Raw genomic sequence first — 20,000 nt, 5'->3', positions numbered from 1 at the left:
CCAACTCCAGCCAAATAAAGGTCACACACTCACACTCTTTGCACATACTTGAGTATGTGCTGTCACAAAACTGTCATCAATACAAATGTCTCACCTTCTCTCTTCAGCGGCATGTCGTCCCTCTGATCCACATCAAATCCTCTTTAGGGATTTTACCAACACACTTTGGCATGCTGGGTAATGCAGTCCTGACCCGGTCAGAGCCAGCCCCCTCCAGCTGTCACATCATGGTGATTGGATCACTCTTTCATCAGGATCAGCTTACAGACCCTCCAGTCAGACCTCTCCCAGCCTTCACAACATCACTTCTTCCTAAATTCACCTTTTGAGTCCTCCAACTAGCCATTTTTTTTTAATTATTATTATTTCAAAAAGGCAGCTACGTAGTGATTTATGAATGCTTTCAACAATTTATTCCATATGGTAGACAGGGGTTCTCTGGGATTTGCTGCTACTTTATGAAATAAAGCTGCAAAATCTTTGTCAGGAAAAGTTTACACAGTCTGGGGTGCTAAAATGCACTTAAACATTTCGGGATTCCACTCTGTTCTGTTTCTCCTTGATATGTTAATATAATGTTAAGGGCCTACAAAATATAACTGATTTAAAAAGAGAGAGAGAGAGAGAGAGAGAGAGAGAGAGAGAGAGAGAGAGAGAGAGAGAGAGAGAGAGAGAGAGAGAGAGAGAGAGAGAAAGACGACGCTTAAATCTGCTGTGTTGCTGTTTTTAATCAGGCAAACATCAGGACGCATATCTCTTTTGAGTATAACGCTCCCCGCCCTTGTCCGTATCCAACCACACCGCCGTTTGGTTCTAGCGTCCATCTCATTAGCCGAAAGCACGGATGGGTGGGCGCTCGACTGGCACGCGATAGGTGCGTTCTACTGACACTCACGTGGTCCTACAGCTGGCCTATAAATAGGCGGGCTTACGGCCGAGGCAGAGACAAGACCTGGCGATACCACTAGTCACCACGGCAAGATAGCTCGCAGTAGTTTGGCAGAGCAAGTCGGACTACATACATGTTGACTAATGGCTTTTCGATCCGCGGACGCAAACTGATCTCTGAGCACATATGCAAGAGGACGGTCGTTTTCGTGCACTGAGCGCGTCCCCGACAGTGTTTGTATACTTCTGAAAAAAAAAGGGGAAAAAAAGATAGGGGGTGTGTTAGCTTCGGGCTAGCGACTTCCTGTTTACAACCGGATGTGGCTAGTTACAGAAGCTACTGCTATAACGCAGTGAGTTAAGTCTTAATTATGAATGAGGACCCGCGGTGGTTGATGGGGCGCTGAAGACGGAGTTTGACGGATTTTTAAAGCAACGGAGTAAAGAAACGCAGTAAGGCGGACGACAACAGCAGCAGCCAGCTGAACACAGTGAGTAGAAGGGATTATTGATGAGTTATTGATAACTCCTAGAGATGGAGGATTTGTCATTGAAGTCATTCAGCGTGGATATGCACAGGATATACACAATGTTACTGAACACGTGCAGTTTAATCAATCGCTGATCTCCCCAGTTTCTACTCGACATCGGTTCACATTCGCTGGTGTCTAACAAGTTCTCAGCAATTGTTGATTGATGTGTTGTACCCTCTGCTACTGTAAACGTCAACAAGTGGACTGAGTCTATTAAGGCTAAACGAATTCGACTAGATCACCCAGCTACTGGCGTTAGTATGCTATTGTCATGACCACTATCATTGTCATTGTACTTATTTTCCACATATTAACGCAGTTTTAGTTGTGCTTCATTAGAGTTCATTGCCTGATTTTCCCTCATGAATCGATTGATCGTGTTCATGATAAGTTGTTGATGCTCTGTCTGTTTTTGACTGGACAGTCTGACCCGACTTCTGTCTTTCAGGTGATTGTGATTGGCTGACTGACTAGGGTAACAATGATGTCTTTGGACAGTGAGTCAGTGCTCCCTCACAAGCTCAGCCCGAGCTTCCCCGCCACTGTCAGACTACCGGAGCAGCCGCAGCTCGCCAAGTCCCGCCCTCTTCATTCTAAAAATGCACTTCAGCTGCACAGGAAGACCAAGCTGCCAGTCAACCCAGCCGCTCCGCCCACTCAGCGGGTCGCCAAGAGGCGATACTCCATGGGGGCCGGTTTGAAGGCGCAGGCCAAGCGCCGTCGGCGTACTAACAGTGACAGCCAATCAGAGCCTTCGCTCCCCAGTCACTTCTTGATGGGTGGAAACATCTTCGACCCCTTAAACCTCAACTCCCTACTGGATGAGGATGTGAACAAGTAAGTTCCGAAGAACCTCGTGTCGTGACAGCAGAACGAGCTCTCCAGAAAAATACCCCCAAATGCAGCGTCACGACTTTTGAACCTTTTGTCGCACTTTTCATCCTCAGGGCCACCAATCAGGAGACGCCTCAGAGCTCGCCGCTGCCTTCCCGAGGTGGAGACCCTGTGGAGATTCTCTTTCCTCGTGACATCACTGACCCCCTCAATCTGAAGGGTGGCAATGAGGATGGCAGGGGGGGCGATGGAGTGCTGCTGTCCCCTCTGAAGTCCAGGAAGAGGCACCGCCACAGGCACCACGGAGGGGTTGGAGACAGGGATGTGATGCAGGCCCGACTGTTTCCCTCCACAGCAGCACTGACAGGTGAGGCTGACAGATATTGCACTCTGGAGGTAACCTGTGACAATTCCATAGAGTGAAAATATTCCAATATATGATTCTGATATGTGAGGCAATACTAAATCACTACTAGAGCTGGCCCACTGCTATTATACAGCACATGTACTGCTAATACTACAAATCCTGGAATGCTCTGCTGATATTCTGGCATGTCAATCAGAACAGGACATATTTTATTTTTAAATCTGTTGTTCGCCTGTGAAAAAAGGTTACTATTGAAATTTTAGTGAGGAGGCTGCTAATGAAAAAAGGCATAACATTTTTATTCATACTTTATTTATTTAGATGAGTTTCTTTAATTTGAAATTTGATTTTGCATGTTTGCAATATTAAGTTGTTTATTGTATAGTATTAAGCTTTGCCTGTTCCATATTCAGGTTGAAACTAAACTTGTTTGGGTCCATATGAAAAGGTTCACTGTTATAACTCGTGGAAGATTTTTTTCAATACATTCAAAGTTGGCCTGCGACTTTGTTCAAGTTTGAGTTTGACACCGCAGGTCTAAGGACTGGTTTAGTACAGTCAGAAGTGACTGGTAAATCCAGAATGAATCTATAACTTGTCTCTGACCCATATGACATCTGTTGTTTTGTTTTTTTTTAATTGTAAATTGCATTCTCTCCTCACTGCAGTTCCGTCATTGACCACAGAAGGCAGTGTTCCAGCTTCTCCTCTCCCCTGTGAACTCAACACAGCCATCACCTGTCGAGAGGATATCGCCCCTCCCCCTATCTTACCCAGGAGGCACACCCATCCCCCTCCAGGCCAAAAGACCGGCAGCCAGCGAGATGGTCGGCAGCGGCGCCGGCGTCGCACCACCTCCGTGAGGTCTGCGGAAACGACGAGGTCCGCGACTCAGCCGACCAAGTTTCAGACCCCTCTTATAGGAGGGGCTAAAGACAGCAGGTGGGTTAAGCAGCACACGGCCGGTGCGTCAGCGGCGTGACGCTCGTGGGCTCCTACCATGCCACCTGTGGATTCTTTGGGTGAAGGGTTGACTGGTCGCCTGACCTCTGACCTCTGCTCCCTTGCAGGTGTGGAGGACAACATCCATGTGCAGGACGGCGGCGTCAGAGGAGCAAAGACAAACACCGCTACCAGTACGGCAACCACAACCGCTACTATGGCTACCAAGGTTTCTATGGAGACAAGTGGGAGGGGTGGGTGGGGGCCGAGGAGGACCACCGACTGAGCTTCCTGGATGCTGATTGGTTCCGAGACAAGAAGGTGCTGGATATAGGCAGCGGCACCGGACACGTGGCGTTGGCTATCGCCCGGAGATTTGAGCCCACCCACATCCTGGGGGTGGAGCTAGATGAACAGTTGGTCCGTGCGGCAAGACAGAACATCAGACACTTCCTGTCGCATGACTTTGTTGTGAAGGAGAGGAGGGGTAGCAATGGGGTAGAAGTGAAGGATGAAGATAGAATAGAAGAGCAGCAGAAGCAGGAGGAGGGGGTGGTGGTGGTGGAGGAGGAGGTGGTAAAGGAGGACGCAATGCTGCAGGAGCTCCAGCGGACTCTCCTGTCCCTTCCAATGTCGTTTCGAGTGAGCCGAGGTCCTCTCTGTGCCCCTCCGCTGCTCCTCTCATCATCATCATCATCATCATCATCATCATCCAGGTTCCCCAGCAACATCACCTTCATCCAGGTGAGCACTGGCCTCCAATCGAAACACTGACCCGAGTCGTGCACTCCACCACTGGTCGCTGAGCTAACCCGACTCTTCCTCACAGGGCAACTACGTGACGCCTCAGGAGCAGTGGCCCGGCCAGGGCCGCTACGACGTGGTCATGTGCCTGGGCGTGACCAAGTGGGTGCAGCTGCAGTCAGGTGACGCGGGCGTGGTCAGACTGTTCAGACGAGCCTATCGGAGCCTGTCGCCGGGCGGATTGTTCATCTTGGAGCCGCAGCCGTGGAGACGCTACAGCCACAGCAAGAGGGCCTCGGTACGCACAGACATAGATGGTGCATTCCATTTACAGTGGGAGTGGGCCAGAAATTTAATTCTGAACCTTTTTTTTTTAAACTTGGTCCCCTGTAAGAAATTGAAAGCTAGTTGGTAAAGTGAGATACATGCATCCATCATTATCATGAGCAGCATAAACAAGCCCATGTCATAAAAGCAAAACAAACAAACAAATATATTTACAAGTAGATGTTGCACAGTGCTCACAACTGTTGGCTAATAAACGGCATAGTGTAGTACTTTCACTCAGCACTCAGGCCTGGCATATTGAATTTCAACGGCTTCCTCTTGTCCCAGTTTGATGGTTCACTTCTGGTCAAGAACTCTGAAATAGGAACTCAATGGTATCATGCAAAGCACAATTAGATTTGTTTTTCATTCTGTAGGCACCACAGAAAGTGCATCAAGCAGCAGTGTGTTTGCGACTTGTGTTATTATGTGTTGCTCACACATTGGAGACGGTGTCCTGTTGTTTCAGGAGGCGACCTATCGGCACTACAGGACAATCAGACTGAGGCCTGAAAAGTTTACCTCCTACCTGACGAACAGTGTTGGATTCAGCTCCTACAGGATGCTCACACACACAGGTACGCAAACACACGTACCCACATACTAAGACTGGTAGGTAGACGGACACGGGCATGAATGATCAGCCAGCCCGTGCTGACAAATATTTTTGTTTTTTCCCCTCAGGTAACCACCGGCCCATCTACATGTTCCACAAAGGCCCTGCCCAGAAGAAGTGATCCAACAGGAAGCAGAGTGTTCATGACCGGAAATGAGACTTTGCTTTGCCACTGTGTATGCTGAGTGCAAGAGAAAAGGGAGTCGACTGCTTCCTGTGCCTACAGTCAACTTACACATTATTGATTTGCAAGCGTGGGAAGTGTCATGACATCGTGGAGAACTGTACAACCAATCAGGCTTCACTGTGAATGTCTACACCTCATGCGACGTCTGGTCTTGAACTCATGAGTGACCCCAAATGAGCAGTTTTTCAAAATACGATTGGATTATTTGACTGTAAAATAAAAGTTTTTGAGTATGAAACCGCTGATCTGGAACTGTCATCTTTTAGCTTTTCTGTCACGCTGTTCAGGTTCTCCATCATACTTTCAGCTGTCACATATTAACTCCTGTGTAGTTCAAAAACATGATGTGAACCAAAGCAAGACCACCACTGGCAGCTCATCTTACAAGCTATCGTCCAGCTCTAACGTCATTGAAGCAAATGTATGAACCTCTTGATCAAAGATGCAACTGTGTCTTTTCCATTAACTCATTTGTCTATCAGTTCCAGTGACCGTTGTCTTTTATTTTTACTGAAGTCAAGTTAATGATTAGAGTTTCTGTTAGTTTCTGTGATTTGCCATTCATCAGAAAAAGCAACAATGATTGTGTTGAGGATTCAGCTGAATGCTTTACATCCATACTCATATTTTTGCTAATACATGGTTTACAAGTTAACACGCCTTCTGTGGCCTGATTGCCTGGACAAATCATAGTGTTGAATGAATGCTATTTGTCTGCAAGCAAAGTCTCAATAAGCACGGCCACAGCCATTGTTTTAATGTCAATGCCGTATTTCATTATGTATGTTTCACCATGATGCATTTATTGGTAGCAGTTTTGTGTTTATCTTGAACTTTTACTTATCCCAGGCATCTTCAGGTATGGGCAGGGTACACCAAGGACAGGTCAGCAGGTTTTGCAGGGCCCCAGAGAAAGAAAAGCATTTATTTGTACTAGTACTCACACATACTATGGAATCACAGGAGTGGCATAATTAAAATGAACGTGACAGAGTTATATTTGATTATAGAAAGAAATGTTTGAACAGACTCATTTATATATATATATGTTTGATTCTATAGCATACACACAATTTGTAGTCCACAATTTCATTATATTATGTGGTTCTCTGAATACATCATAGATGTTGCAACTTATTAATTCTACACTTGTCGATTGATTGTATGTATACACAAGTGTTTTGGCACTCTGTGATTCTATAACAAACTACGGTGGCCGGGAAGTGCAAAACACAACCGCAAATCACAAAACACAATACATCAACCAAAACGAAATGATACCTTTGCCCCGGAACTAAACGTGCGCTCCCGTCTACGCTGGAATTGTATCCCCTGGCCGTTGATTAGTTTAATCAACGACAACATTGCTACGGACTAGTTATACAGTTATCCAGAATGTTTTTATTCCGCTGTCCCCTACGTGGTGTCGTAGATTATATTAGGCTATTCAGTGCACTGTTACAATTACAGGGGGGATACTTATTATATCAGAGTGTTGGGGGATACAATTTACGGCAGCCCTTCCGTACACTCTGATATAATAAGTATCCCCCTTGTAACTTCATGTAGGAGAGAAGAATCTTCTCCATATTCACCAGTGTGACTAGACATGACCTGGTCTAAGTACCTGTATGGTTTTGTGCAGTGAAAAACACAATAAATACAAAACGGTATATGATGAAAATGTTTATGATTATTTTTGGAGAGGAAATTCAGAATCATTTACAACACTATTTTTGATGGTAATTTTACAGTGTAACTAGACGTCTAGCCTACGTGGTACAACATTGTCAAATCGTAGGAGGAAATAGACACGACATTGCCAAGGCAGTGCACTGAATAGCCTAATACACCACGTAGAAGACAGCGGAATAAAAACATACTGGGTAACTGTCTAATGTGTCCGTAGCGTAACGTCATTGAAAAACTAACATACACTTCAACAACACGTCCGATATAGCGGAATAAAAACATTCTTAATAAATGTCTAATTTGTCCGTAGCATGGTGTCGTTGATTAAACTAATAAACGACCAAGGGATACAAATTCTATTGGGGATAACTGCCTTGGCAAGACACCGGCAGCGTAGAGAGGGAGAGCATGTCTGGTTTCACTTCCGTTTTGGTTGATGTGGTGTGTTTTCTGATTTGCGGTTGTTTTCTCTTTTGCAGGTGTTTTGCACTTCTCAGTCCACAATTTCAATACATCCTGTGGATGTGGTTCTCTGAATAAAATGAAGATGTTGCAAATTGTTAATTCTAAACATGTCAACTGAATTTTAAAAAGCGTAACTCTGAATTATCCTCTGTACCTGTAGGGTGCAGTGTTGCGCTTGTGCGTTCGCTACCAAGCAAGCCGCAATTTACGAAGAAGTAAAAAGAAGCTCAGGAGAAAACAAGATGGCGGCAGCAACAATGATGCCGAACTTGGTACAGAATATTTCCTCTCAAAACGACTTGGTTCCGGAATGGACCCGACAGGAAGTCAGCACCGGGGTGAGTACGGGTGAAGTGTGGATCCGGACCGGACAGGATACGACTTCGTCCCTATGAAGGGCTGTAAAGGCGACTGATGGAGGCTAAATGAGACAGCACTTCTTTGTGAGCTAGTGGCGGCTAACATTAGCGTAATCCAAGTCTGGATTCGAGTTCTGAGCAGAGAAGGAGAAAAAAAAAGCCATTGAAGAGTCGATTAATATGAAAGGCCTTGGTGATAAGAAAGTCCTGTGAGCACTGGAAGCAGATAGGAGCAGCAGTTTTGAGCAGCAGTTTTCTTCACACTGCCATCGATCCACAACCAAATGAGTCATTCAATGACTGATCCTTGTGTCTGTCCCTTTACCACTTCATCCTCTCACCTGCTTGCATCTGCATCTCTATCTGTCACCCCGTCAGACTACCATCATGGCTGTAGAGTATGACGGAGGAGTGGTGCTCGGCGCCGACTCTAGGACAACAACTGGGTGAGAACAACGTCTTCGTGGCAGCGTGTAAACTGGTAGCACTTCCAAGCCGCCACTTCAGCAGATTGAGTCCACCGGTCACTTTGGAACACTGATCATGTGAACATTGAATATATGGTTGTGTACCTTAATGAACTCATTGTGAATGAATCCAGGGGGCTCCTGGATCTTTGCACAGTTGTGTTGAAGTGACCCATAGACCCACTGTAGACTTTATCTGCTGTGTGCGTGTCTTTTAGAGCCTACATCGCCAACAGAGTGACGGACAAACTGACTCCCATCCACGACAAGATCTTTTGCTGCAGGTCAGTGTGCTCTTTCATTAGAAACATCTCAACATTGGCTTTAGTTCAAAGTACTCACTTCCCTTTACCAGAATATGAACTGTAACCAGGTAAAAATGTCTCTCTTTTTTTTTTTTTTTTTTAATCTTTATTGAAATAATACATTCATTGATTACTTTGGAAAACTAAAAAGGTTCTGACAGAAGAATATTGACTGAACTGACCAGTCGATGAGCATCTAGATCATTTTCAACAGCTTTGTTACTCTCAATACTGCATATATTTTTCTTTTTCAACTGCAGCCTGACCAAACAGTGATCAGGAATCTAATGACCAGTGAGCCATTATTGGATGCACTTTTAATAACAATAAGCAATGCTATTTTCTATGCGTGTATTGTTCTCCTTACTGAAAATGTACTAAACGGTGACCCTAAAGTCGAGGAACTCTGAAATAATCTTCCTCTGAAGTATGATCCAGTTTTATATTTAGCAACACAACAGCGTAGTTCAAATAGCTCCACTTCGAGCAACAACAACTACAATCGTAAGTAAGTGAAAGGCTTTTAAATCCAAAAGTAACAAGCATTTTTCCAAACGTAAGGGGTAGAAAGTACAGATGTGTGTATTCAAATGTATGGAGTGAGGAGCACTTTTTGGTGCGGATAGTTAGCGAGCCATAGAATCTGTTGGTGAAAGTGTGTGAGGCTTCCAGGAGGAGGAGTGTGATGTGGTGGAACCCGAAGGAAGATGAAGAACCAACAGGTCTGCCCCAGTGACGAGGTTTCCGTGTGATTGTTGTAGATCTGGATCTGCTGCCGACACCCAGGCCATCGCTGACGTGGTCACCTACCAGCTGGGCTTCCACAGGTAACACACACACACACACACACACACACACACACACACACACTCTGTCAGCCTCAGTTCCTTCTTGCCAGTGTTCACTAATATGTGTGGCCCCGCCCCCAGCATTGAGCTCGACGAGCCCCCGCTGGTGGAGACGGCTGCCAATCTGTTCAAGGCAAGCTGTTACCGCTACAGGGAGGAGCTCATGGCGGGCATCCTGGTGGCAGGGTGGGACCGTCGCAGAGGGGGACAGGTACTACTGCAGAGTACACACACACACACACACACTGTTGTGGCAGAACAATGGAAGTCTAGTTTGCTAGCATTTATTTTGGAGTCTTAAAGGCACCCATCCCACCCACAGAACATTCTGTGGAAGTTGTAGAAGACCAGTGCATCCCCTTCAGCTCAAGGGGCAGTTTGAGGACAAGAACTGAGGAGCAGTTCAAACATTAAACATGTTGCAAATGAATAATTGCTATAAAGTTCAGGTATGAAATAGGGCTGCAGCGATTCGTCGAAGTTGTCGGCAAAAATCAATTGTGAAAATAGTCGACAAATAATTCCATTTTTTCCCAGTGGAGTGAGCCATCTCACTTCTTTACAGTCTCTGCCGAGAGTCGCATATGCACAATTGCGTCTCTACCGAGCGTAGCGGTAGATATGTATATACAGTATATGGCGGTATATATATAAATATCTATATACACACATTTGTCATTTGTCTCATAATTAAAGCAACCGACTGTTGAGACTAATCGTTTAAATAGTTGGTGACTTGTTGACTATTAAGATAGTCGTTAGTTGCATGTATGAAATAATACATATCGGCATCAGTGTGTGCTGAATATAACAGGCTGAAATTATACAGATGGGATTTATCTGAATACATTCTGAGGAATACATATAGACACACACAGTACACAGAGTATGCAATGAATACACATACTCTACGTATTGGTCTTGAGAGAGACAGTTTGTCCCATGCCTCTTGTGTGTGTGTGTACAGGTGTACTCAGTCCCAATCGGTGGAATGATGGTGCGTCAACCAGTGTCAGTGGGTGGCAGTGGCAGCTCCTACATCTACGGCTTCATGGACTCCAACTACAAACCAGGCATGACCAAAGAGAAATGTCTGGAGCTCACTGCTGCAGGTACACACTGCTACTGCTGGCCATTGTGGGACTGGTGGGAGGAGGGGTCGGAGGCCATCAAACAGCCATGTCTGACCTGTCTGTCTGTCTGTCTGTCTGTCTGGTCTCAGCCCTGTCCTTGGCCATGGAGAGAGATGGCTCCAGCGGGGGCGTCATCAGACTAGCCAGCATCTCTGAAGAGGGCGTGGAGAGACGAGTCCTACTGGGCAACCAGCTGCCACGGTTCTCCACACACTGATCGCGCGCGCACACACACACACACACACACACATATTTCACCCTGTGCTTGTGCTAATAAAGTTTCCAGAAATACTTTTTTGTCCTGTCATTCTTGAAACAAAAGAGCCTTCGCTTTGCAAAAACAGAAGTGGATGAAAAGTGTTTCATCTGCTCATCCTGAAGCGACGTCAGTGGCTGAGACCATCAGTTTGTTCCCACTGTGACCACCAGGTGGAGACGCTCCAATTCTGATACACTGGGTGGGGAAAAGGTGGTTACTGCTGCTGCATCATCAACTGAGAACACCTTATTAGCGTGAATGACAGCCACCCGTTAAATAGGTAATGGGTGATTCTGTGTGTCAGGTTTATTGGAGACCCCACAATTTGCGGATATCATCAGAGGACAGGAGGGAGTGTCACTGATCAGTTCTCAAAGTTTTACCTCTAAAGTGTCAGTAAGGAGAGAGGACAGCTGATCGGTACTGCTGGACAGTAAACAGGCATCGCAGCTGTGAAATGTCTTCAGAATCTTCTCAGTATTCTGGTTGATTCTAGACAAATTACAACACACCAGGATAGTTGTGTTAAACACTGTCACTTTACCACCATTTTTTTAAATTTTATTTAGAGAGAGAAGTCTTCTTGAGGTTAACTTCTTACACGACAGGCAGCACACGCTTACAAAGTTGCATGACAAAAAACAATTAGATTTTCAAAGCATCATCAAAAGCATCTACAGTCAAATGTACTTGCACCCAAGTCTTTCAAGCAAACTTTAAAAGCACCGAATAAGAACAGACTCCATAGTTTGAAAGTATTCTGCAACACATTCCAGGCATAAAGAACAGCATGGCTGTGAAAACCCTGTTTCCTTTCTCAGCGTGAACATGAGGTACAGACAATAAGAATAAATCCTCCTTCTCTTTCGGGCTCTGAATAAAAAGCAGCCCCTATTTATAAAATAGGAAAAAAGACAAAGCAAATTTAACTTCAATTTCTGAGAAGTTGCTGAATATGAGGCTTAAAAGAGAGCAAGTCCTCATGATAACCCAAGATGCTTCAGTTGTGATCCAGCTCGCTTCAGAGCAGAATGCTGACAAGCTTAGAGGATCCTGCTCACCTCTTGCCAGTGGCAGCATCAACACCCAACAGACTTGTGCAGTAGACGGGTTCCATAAAGTAGAAGGGTTCAGTTGGGGAAACTGGACCTGCTCTTGCCATCTTGATAGATGTTCTTCCTCAGTTCTGAACAGTTTTGAAGAAGCCTTTCAGATGAGAGGTGAAACGTCCTCAAGATGGCAAGAACAAGTACAGTTGCCTCAACTGAACCCTCCTACTGGAAGATGACCCGGATGACTGACTGAGAACCTTCACTGACACACAGATGTTCCCTGTTACAAAGGCAAACAGACTCAGTTTAATCGTGTGAGGTCAGTGTCTGTCTGTCTGTCTGTCTGTCTGTCTGTCACTTTGTTGTGGTGGATCACTAAGATATGTGAAGGGCAGCCAGCCCAGTTTGCTGCAGTTGGACCACAGGGGATTTCACAGTGAAACTGGTGTCATCGCCTCATTACCATGTTTTCCTGTTTTCTGAGAAGGCTGGAAGTTGGAGCGTGGAATGAGCTGACAGCGTGTGCATTTTCAAAGTCAGAAAATGAAACAATTCTGTTTGTTGTTGCCGTTACCAGACAGATTAGTTTGCAAACGTTCCTCTGCCGCAGGCCAAGTGGCTAATGAAATTCATCCCTTAACTTATTGCAAACTCATGATCGACCTTATCCCTCCAGATTTCTGACAATCAATTACCACTTTTCGCAATTTGAGTTCCCGGCATGCTGTTCTGGCATCAGATTGTGGGGGTAGCGTTTCTGGTGGTCCCAGGTGTCTGAGTATCCATAGAGACAATCAGCTGGGGGGTGGAGGTCGGGGGGGTGGTGGTGGGGCAGGGCCTATCACCTATTTGTTAGACGTCTTTCTTCTTTCCTTCCTGTTGTTCTTCAGTTCGACACACAGGTGGCACTTTCCCACAATCCATCTCTGACCCCCACCCCTTCCTGCTGTGTGAGTGTGTATGCGGAGGGGGGGGGCAGGGCAGGGGGCGGGTGATACCTGATACCTGTCCCCTCTCACATCACCCCACATCCCCTCAGAGAGATATAGACTGTGATTGTAGACCGACTGTCCAACTGAGTGTTTGCTACTGATTGATGACTCTGATGAGTTACAACGCTCCTAATCCCATGCCAGCCACATTTCATCATGTCTTTTAGATACATTGTCTAGTTTTCATACTACATTTTGGTGCTGCAGTTGCAGACAAATAATCCCCCAAACGCTGGAAAACATCAGAAACATTGCGGAACGAGCGTTATAGGCAAGACGGCACCAACCGAGACCAAGACATTATCAAGACTCCAGAGTATTGAGACTGAGACAAGACCAAGAGGGTGTATCAAAGAAAAATTACAACAAAACAGAACAAATGATGAGTATCTTTTTAAATTCTAGTTTGCTTCTACACAGATGGAAAATTGGTAAATGGTAAATTTTCAGGAAGGTATCCATTAACAGTTTTCTTTCACATTTTGCTGCTTTATTGGCTATTTTTAACCATTAAAAAATTATTTAGCTGAAAATGGTAGCATGCCAAGCATGGAAAAAAATTTGTCTGAGCTCAACGCTAGATATACACTCATCTCACTCAGTGTGGTTGTGAAATACCTCAAAGTTCTGCATGGCTCTGGGGAAAGGATGTGAAACGAAAGCTTCCTTTTCTTTCATTATCATTATTTATGATCTGTCATTGCAGTGTTGCCTGAGTCTCAACCAGTCTTGATCAAAAATCTTAAGTCTGTCCAGTCCGAGACCGAGACAAGACCGAGGGAAAATGCCTCAAAGTCCGAGACCGAGACCCTTAAAAAAGTGGTCCGTCTTCTCGAGTACTAAAACACTATCCAGAACATTGGAGAAGGCATATTTAGTCCTCTGTTTACAGCACTGTGTTTTAAGCTAGGGTTCATTACAGTCGCATCATATATGTAGCTTTTGTTGCAGGTTGTCATTTCTTTAACATGACAATGGCACGGTGGCATCCCTGAAATCATGAATAACACAAGCCGTGAAACCGGCTTGTAAATTGGCAGCATGGTGCTGACTGACTCATGGCCCACTTTGCCAGAAAAATAAATAGAGGACTGACTTTCATCATTTCTAATTCAGTGGCAGGATAGAGAGCGATTGTTGTTCATAGGAAGCAGTGAAGTCAGAAGAATAATTGAAGAATGTCAGTGCAGAAGAGGAGGGAGTCACATGACCCACTTCAAACTGCACTCCTATCTGTATCTGTACTATACTTTACTTTAATATTTTTTTGTAAAGTGTTCACGTTAACTCCCTACATTTGTACACTAATATCTATCTCTTATGTTTGTATCTCTATCTATACCTTACACTGGAGGAACATGCCTATTGATTATATATTTAAAAGTGTTAAAATATGCAAATTTTGTTGAAATTTGAACTTATTTATTATGGCTGTTGTTGCTTGAAGTGGCGCTATTTGAACTATGCTGTTGTGCAGTTCAATATAAAAGTGTATTGTATCTTAGACTTTGGGGTCAGTGCTGCTCAGTGTTTGTAGAAAATAAACTTTCTTGTTGCCATTAGTCATAACTATTACTGATTACAACTAAGTACAGAACGTGGATGCTTTGGCCAACTTTGGACCGCAGTACTCAAGGAAGTTAACGACACATTCTTCCACAGTATCCAGGCCCAGCCCCAGTCCACGGACAGCCAATCAGCAGTGTGTGGGCGTGTTCAGCGGTGAAACTCGACTCTCGCTGCTTTTGTCTCTCAACTTTTTTCTCCTCCAGTCCAACTGGAAAACAGCGGTGAAACCGGGAATCACAGAGAGCGCTGGGAGAACCACGGGCACAGACGTGTTGTCGTCGTTGTTAATGTGACTTTGTGCGCGCGTATGTTCGGATGAGCGTTTGTCCGACCCCCAGCAGTCCCACCGGCACTCCTGTCCTCTGCAGGCCGTCCCGCGGAGCTCCCGGCCCGGCCTCGGAGGCCACCGCACCCCGTTCCCCAGCGGCGGGAGGAGGAGGAGCAGCAGCACCAGTGTGTGGATGGAAGAGTAGAGTCCAAGCAGGAGGAGGTGGTGGAGGAGGAGGAGGAGGAAGTGGTGGTAGTTGTGGTTCTGCGGCTGTTTTTTTTCTTGATCTGTTGAAACTTTTTTTTGGAGGAACTTTTGTCTCCGTCTGCATCTGTAAGTCTGGATCAGATGTTCTGATGATCGATCGAAGGTCCTCCTGACCAGGGCCAGGTCGGGGAGCAGCTCCGGACTTGGCTGATCACGGTGGGGGGGATGGAGGGCCGGCGGGTCCCGTCCTCGGCGGCGTCCTGCGCGCAGCCTCTCCTCCTCCTGCTCCTGCTGCTGTTCCATCGCTGCGGAGCTGATGAAGGTAAGAGATCCTCAGAGCCCTCACCTTCACCACCCCCACCACCCCCACCACCCCCACACCATCCCCAAAGGGGACAGGGACGGTGATTGATGTGCTGATTTGCTTGATCCGGATGTTTGATAAAGACCTGACAGTGATTGAAACCAGATATACCAGATAAACCAGACAATGATGATGAAACTGATGGCAGTAATCAATCAAAAGGTTGTTCCGGGTGAAGTTGTCAGGAGGGTCCCTGCTTCTTGAGGACTCGCCGTGTTTTCTCCAGATGAGGGGCGGGGGGGGGGGTCGGGAGGGGATGTTCAGTGTCACCGCAGGGACAGTGGAAGTGGCAGCTCGCTCATCATCAACCAGATCTGTCACAGTCTTCAGGTGGATCAAATTCCCCTCTACACCAGGCATGGGAAAACTATGGCTAGGGGGCCATATGCGGCCTGTTAAGATTTTTTAATCTAGCCCACCCAACTTTAAGAAATGTTATTAATAGTAACTAAGTTATAAAACAGCTGTGTTTCATCCAACACCCATACAACACCCCCCCCCCCCCCCCCAGTGTTTTAAGAGTCATTTCAATAAAGAGCTAAATACGGTGGGGCTTCAAAGACACATATATTGTTGTAACTTTGCTTTTGTTCATTTTCAATAGACATTATAGCACATGTTTTCTACATATCATCAAATCACGTATGACCAAAACACTCTATACATCTGCTCCTGCTGTGGCCACAGGGTGAGATCATGACTCACGCAGTGACCATTGTTTAAATTATTCCAATTGTCACTGTAGTTGTTTGTATTTATTCAATGTTTTCCTTTCAGCGTGACCTGATAGCAGTCGGCTTTTGGATTAGAACAGCTAATCTTCACTACCGCTAATATTAATAATCAACCTATATCAGGTTGGTCCTGGGCAAACCTTTTGACTGGTGGGCACAATGTGTTCTAAAATTTGACAGAGGGGTCAGAGCAGGAGCAGATGGTTTGGAGTTTTTTATTGAGCCACCCCATAGGAGGGAAAAATGTATCATGGGTTATGTAGAAAACAAGCGCTTTAATGTTTCTTGAAAATGGACAAAAGCAATGTTACAAGAAAAGCCCCATGGTATTTAGCTCTTTATTGAAATGATTCTTAAAAAACTGAAAAAAAAGGATAAAATACATCTATTTGATATATATATATAGTTATAATAATCTTCTTCTTTGAATGTCTTGTTCCCCCCAAGAACAAAATCCATGCCAATCCTCAAGTCATAAGTCATAAGATACTGTGCACCAATCAACAAAGAGATGACTTGAGATGCTGAGGAGTTGAAGTGTAAGGCCTTTTGTCAAATGAAGCCCACGCAGTCGGGGTGGAGGGAGTGGACGGCCACCACGTAACTCTGCAACTGCTTCTTCACACTTGGACTGACCTTGAGAAGACACCGCTGCAGCAGGGAACCAGAACCATCTGGTACCAACGGGTTTTGGTTATCTGGTCCAGAACTGAAGAGTTAGTAACTCTGTCTGTACGGCACCAAATCCAATAAGTCATAGTCATGGATGAGAGCATCAGGAAGAGAAGGTAGCATCATCAGTCAAGCTTAGCAAAGCAGCTAATCAGTGTGTTAATAGTGTTGGCATAGAGCAGTGGTTCTCAAACTTTCTCTGTCACGCCCCACCTCGGAGAAAGAACATTTTTCTTGCTGGCTAGAAGCCCCAAATTTGACGTGGCTGTGTCTTGAGGGATCCCGATGAACCTGCAAGTGGCCCCATGTCTCTAGGACAAAGTTGACTTTGGACCCCATAGACTTGCATGGCATTAGGGTTAGCGATAAGGCTGGAATTAGGGTTAGGGTTTCAGGGTTCCTCATAGGGTTCCTACATGAGCAGCGTTTTTCTTAGCTACAACCTACTGAACACTTTTTGTTAATTTTTCCGCCGTGGACAAAGTTCCGACGTGAAAACATTAGTTCCCCCGGGCGCCCTGTCTCCCTCCCGCCTGGTGTTTTGTGCCCCTCCCAGACGTGACTCTGCGCCCCCCCCAGAGGGGGCCGCGCCACCCACTTTGAGAAACACTGGCATAGAGAAAGACTGTCCAGAGAGGGCACTGCTGGCTCATGGGATGAATGTGTAGCGACTGCACTACTTAGTTAAGTCTGAGCCCTGATTGGTTCCTTCCTTGGTTCCTGTGTGTGCTGCTCGTGCTGTGGGCATCTCCAGCTGGCTTGGTCTCCATCTCTCCTCCTGCTTCCACTCACCAACACGGGTTCAACACATCCACACATGCTCTCATGTCTTCATCATATTCGCATGTACGCAAAACTGTTTGCTGCAAATGCTAGCATGCCTTCACACGTTCACACTTCAACACAGTTGCTGGGGTTGTTAGGGTTAGGGTTACATTGTCTGCACACACTAGCATGTCTTCAACGGGACGCAGAACTGAGCTAATCCCGAAAAACTTCTGATTCCACGTGCTAAAATTTCTTCTACATGTCAAGACACTGGTGTCTTTTACTTGTGCTTACATGCACACACACCTTGCACGGTTCAGTTTGTATTCACACACATTCTGTAATGTCAGCAGAGGTCGTCTCTGTCCACGACTGGGACCGTCCCTCTCTCTGTGTTTGTGTGTGAGTGTGTGTGTTGTTTATGGTTTCAGTCCTGCTCAAATTCAACCAACAACAAAACTCAGAGTTTGTATTTTCACCCAAACTGTTTGCATCTGTAATAAGACCCACACACACACACACACACACACACACACACACACACACACACACACATACACACAGAAGACATGCACATACACGCGCTCCTCCATACACACGTGGAGTGGCACTGTGAGGGAAAAGGAAGAAAAAACAAACAGGAAGAAAAGTGAGAGATGTGTCCAAAAGTTCTGGTTTATTTAAGAGCAAGTCTCAGCACGAGACCGCACACACACACACACACGCACGCACATGCACACTCATGCGCGCCCTCCCACTGAATGAGTGTCTTGTATAAACATCCCTCCATAGTCGTCATAGTAATGCAGCGTGTCCTCATTACCAACTCTTATCAGTAGATACAGCATAAACTCTGTGTGTGTGCTTGCGCGTGCCTGTGTGTGTGTGTGTGTGTGTGTGTGTGTGTGTGTGACTAGCTGACATTGTGTCGTTGTGTCGAGGTTGAACGCCAGCTCCGATCACATTACAACATTACAACAGCGTGACATCACAGCCCTGCAGTGTCTCAGAGACATGAGGAGGCGTTCAGGTGTAGCAGGACACCTGACATTTGATCCTTTACTCCTCCCGTCATTGGTGGTTTGATAGTCACACACACACACACACACACACACACACACACACACACACACACACACACACACACACACACACACACACAGTTGTGCGGAGTGGGAACAGTTTTCTGTCTCCTTTTCTCATTTATTGAGAAAAACATCAACACAGAAATTAGAAACATTATAAACATTTCTATGAGTGTAAGCATCAGTGGAATGAGCGTCAACAGCCCTCTGTGAAACAAGCTGCTGACTGACTGACTGTACGTGTGTCTCCCAGAGGTGCTGCTCAACACCAGACTGGAAACGTCTGATTTACAGTGGACGAACCATCCAGCCGAAGACCCACGGGTATTCACACACACACACACACACACACACACACACGCAAACTGGAATAGAATAGAATAGAAGCCCTTTATTAATCCCACATTGGGGACATTTGCAGAATTGCCCCAACAATGTAGTGCAAAAGGAGGAAAATGATATTAATTAAAAAGAAATAAAATCAAATATTTAGGAGAAGAAAAAGACAAATACTAAAAAGCACAAAGTGTGACTAGCTGCCACTCACGCGGCGCCATCACGCACGTCATTAGCTGTAAGCTAACGTCTGGATTTGTGTGCAGTGGGACGAAGTGAGCGGATTGGACGACGAGTCCAACAGTGTACGCACCTATGAGATCTGCACGCCGGACAGCCCGGCCTCCTTTTGGCTGCGGACACGCTGGATCCCTCGCAGGCTGGCCACCACGCTCTACGTGGAGATCTGGTTGGCATATATGACCACATATACAGATATGTATGTCCAGTCTTTTGTGTCACATGACCTGATGACGGTCCTCTACTTACCCACCTCGCCAAGGTTCAGCATGATGGACTGCTCCAGGCTCAACCAGCGCCACTGCCGAGAGACCTTCAACGTCTTCTACTACCAGAGCGAGCGGGACGAGGCCACGGCCGCCCACCCGCCCTGGATGGAGACCCCGTATGTCAAGGCGTCCACGGTGGCGGCAGACTTCCTGAGCGGTAGCGAGAAGCACTCCAACGTCAAGGTGCTGCGACTGGAGCGGCTGAGCCGGGCGGGGCTCTACCTGGCCTTCCAGAGCCAGGGCGCCTGCATGGCGCTGCTCTCCGTGCGCGTCTTCTACAGGAAGTGCCCGCCCCTCCGTCGAGCCTTCGCCTCCTTCCCTGAGACCACCCCCCACTCGCTGGTGGAGCAGGTGAGCACGAGCGCACCACTCCATCCATCCCTCCATCCATCCATCCATCCATCAATCCATATCCATCCATCCATCTATCTATCTATCTATCTATCTATCTATCTATCTATCCATCCATCCATCCATC

General features: G+C 46.1%; 3 protein-coding genes across 4 annotated transcripts in view; all 3 read left to right on the top strand.

Moving 5' to 3' along the window:
- The first annotated feature begins 934 nt into the window (after nucleotides 1-934).
- Nucleotides 935-5,676, top strand: LOC142894090 (7SK snRNA methylphosphate capping enzyme-like). Its single transcript, XM_076035237.1, has 8 exons — nucleotides 935-1,379; nucleotides 1,870-2,258; nucleotides 2,369-2,622; nucleotides 3,291-3,564; nucleotides 3,693-4,308; nucleotides 4,394-4,606; nucleotides 5,105-5,213; nucleotides 5,320-5,676. The coding sequence occupies exons 2-8, from the start codon at nucleotides 1,903-1,905 to the stop codon at nucleotides 5,370-5,372; spliced, it is 1,875 nt and encodes a 624-aa protein (XP_075891352.1). The 5' UTR covers nucleotides 935-1,379; nucleotides 1,870-1,902; the 3' UTR covers nucleotides 5,373-5,676.
- Nucleotides 5,677-7,776: 2,100 nt separating this feature from the next.
- Nucleotides 7,777-10,998, top strand: psmb6 (proteasome 20S subunit beta 6). Its single transcript, XM_076035212.1, has 7 exons — nucleotides 7,777-7,933; nucleotides 8,333-8,400; nucleotides 8,640-8,705; nucleotides 9,488-9,553; nucleotides 9,656-9,785; nucleotides 10,542-10,686; nucleotides 10,797-10,998. Exons 1-7 carry the CDS (start codon nucleotides 7,838-7,840, stop codon nucleotides 10,922-10,924), a joined length of 699 nt encoding a protein of 232 aa, XP_075891327.1. The 5' UTR covers nucleotides 7,777-7,837; the 3' UTR covers nucleotides 10,925-10,998.
- Nucleotides 10,999-14,753: 3,755 nt separating this feature from the next.
- LOC142894076 (ephrin type-B receptor 4b-like) overlaps nucleotides 14,754-20,000 on the top strand; it is a 16,951-nt gene continuing 11,704 nt past the window's right edge. The window contains exons 1-4 of one of the 2 annotated variants that reach the window (XM_076035207.1): nucleotides 14,754-15,376; nucleotides 18,931-19,001; nucleotides 19,280-19,422; nucleotides 19,516-19,873. In XM_076035207.1, the coding sequence (XP_075891322.1) occupies nucleotides 15,280-15,376; nucleotides 18,931-19,001; nucleotides 19,280-19,422; nucleotides 19,516-19,873 (669 nt within the window). In that variant the 5' untranslated portion in view covers nucleotides 14,754-15,279. The remainder of the gene's footprint in view (nucleotides 15,377-18,930; nucleotides 19,002-19,279; nucleotides 19,423-19,515; nucleotides 19,874-20,000) is intronic. The other variant, XM_076035208.1, reaches the window with a different exon arrangement.

This window comes from Nelusetta ayraudi, unplaced genomic scaffold (genome assembly GCF_046127955.1).
Source record: "Nelusetta ayraudi isolate G7.1 ecotype Tasmania unplaced genomic scaffold, CSIRO-AGI_Nayr_v1 ptg000042l, whole genome shotgun sequence".
Classification (NCBI taxonomy): domain Eukaryota; kingdom Metazoa; phylum Chordata; class Actinopteri; order Tetraodontiformes; family Monacanthidae; genus Nelusetta; species Nelusetta ayraudi.
The sequence above is the reverse complement of the archived record's forward strand: the minus strand, read 5'-3'. Positions and strand labels throughout refer to the sequence as shown.

What these genes read in the sequence shown, in the direction of transcription:
- LOC142894090 (XM_076035237.1), top strand. Translation starts at nt 1,903, where the DNA reads ATGATGTCTTTGGACAGTGAGTCAGTGCTCCCTCACAAGCTCAGCCCG. An exon ending in GGAGGGGCTAAAGACAGCAG is followed by an intron (nt 3,565 to 3,692) that starts GTGGGTTAAGCA and finishes GCTCCCTTGCAG; the next exon opens with GTGTGGAGGACAACATCCAT. An exon ending in GCCACAGCAAGAGGGCCTCG is followed by an intron (nt 4,607 to 5,104) that starts GTACGCACAGAC and finishes CTGTTGTTTCAG; the next exon opens with GAGGCGACCTATCGGCACTA.
- psmb6 (XM_076035212.1), top strand. Translation starts at nt 7,838, where the DNA reads ATGGCGGCAGCAACAATGATGCCGAACTTGGTACAGAATATTTCCTCT. An exon ending in GACAGGAAGTCAGCACCGGG is followed by an intron (nt 7,934 to 8,332) that starts GTGAGTACGGGT and finishes TCACCCCGTCAG; the next exon opens with ACTACCATCATGGCTGTAGA. An exon ending in TACCAGCTGGGCTTCCACAG is followed by an intron (nt 9,554 to 9,655) that starts GTAACACACACA and finishes CCCCGCCCCCAG; the next exon opens with CATTGAGCTCGACGAGCCCC.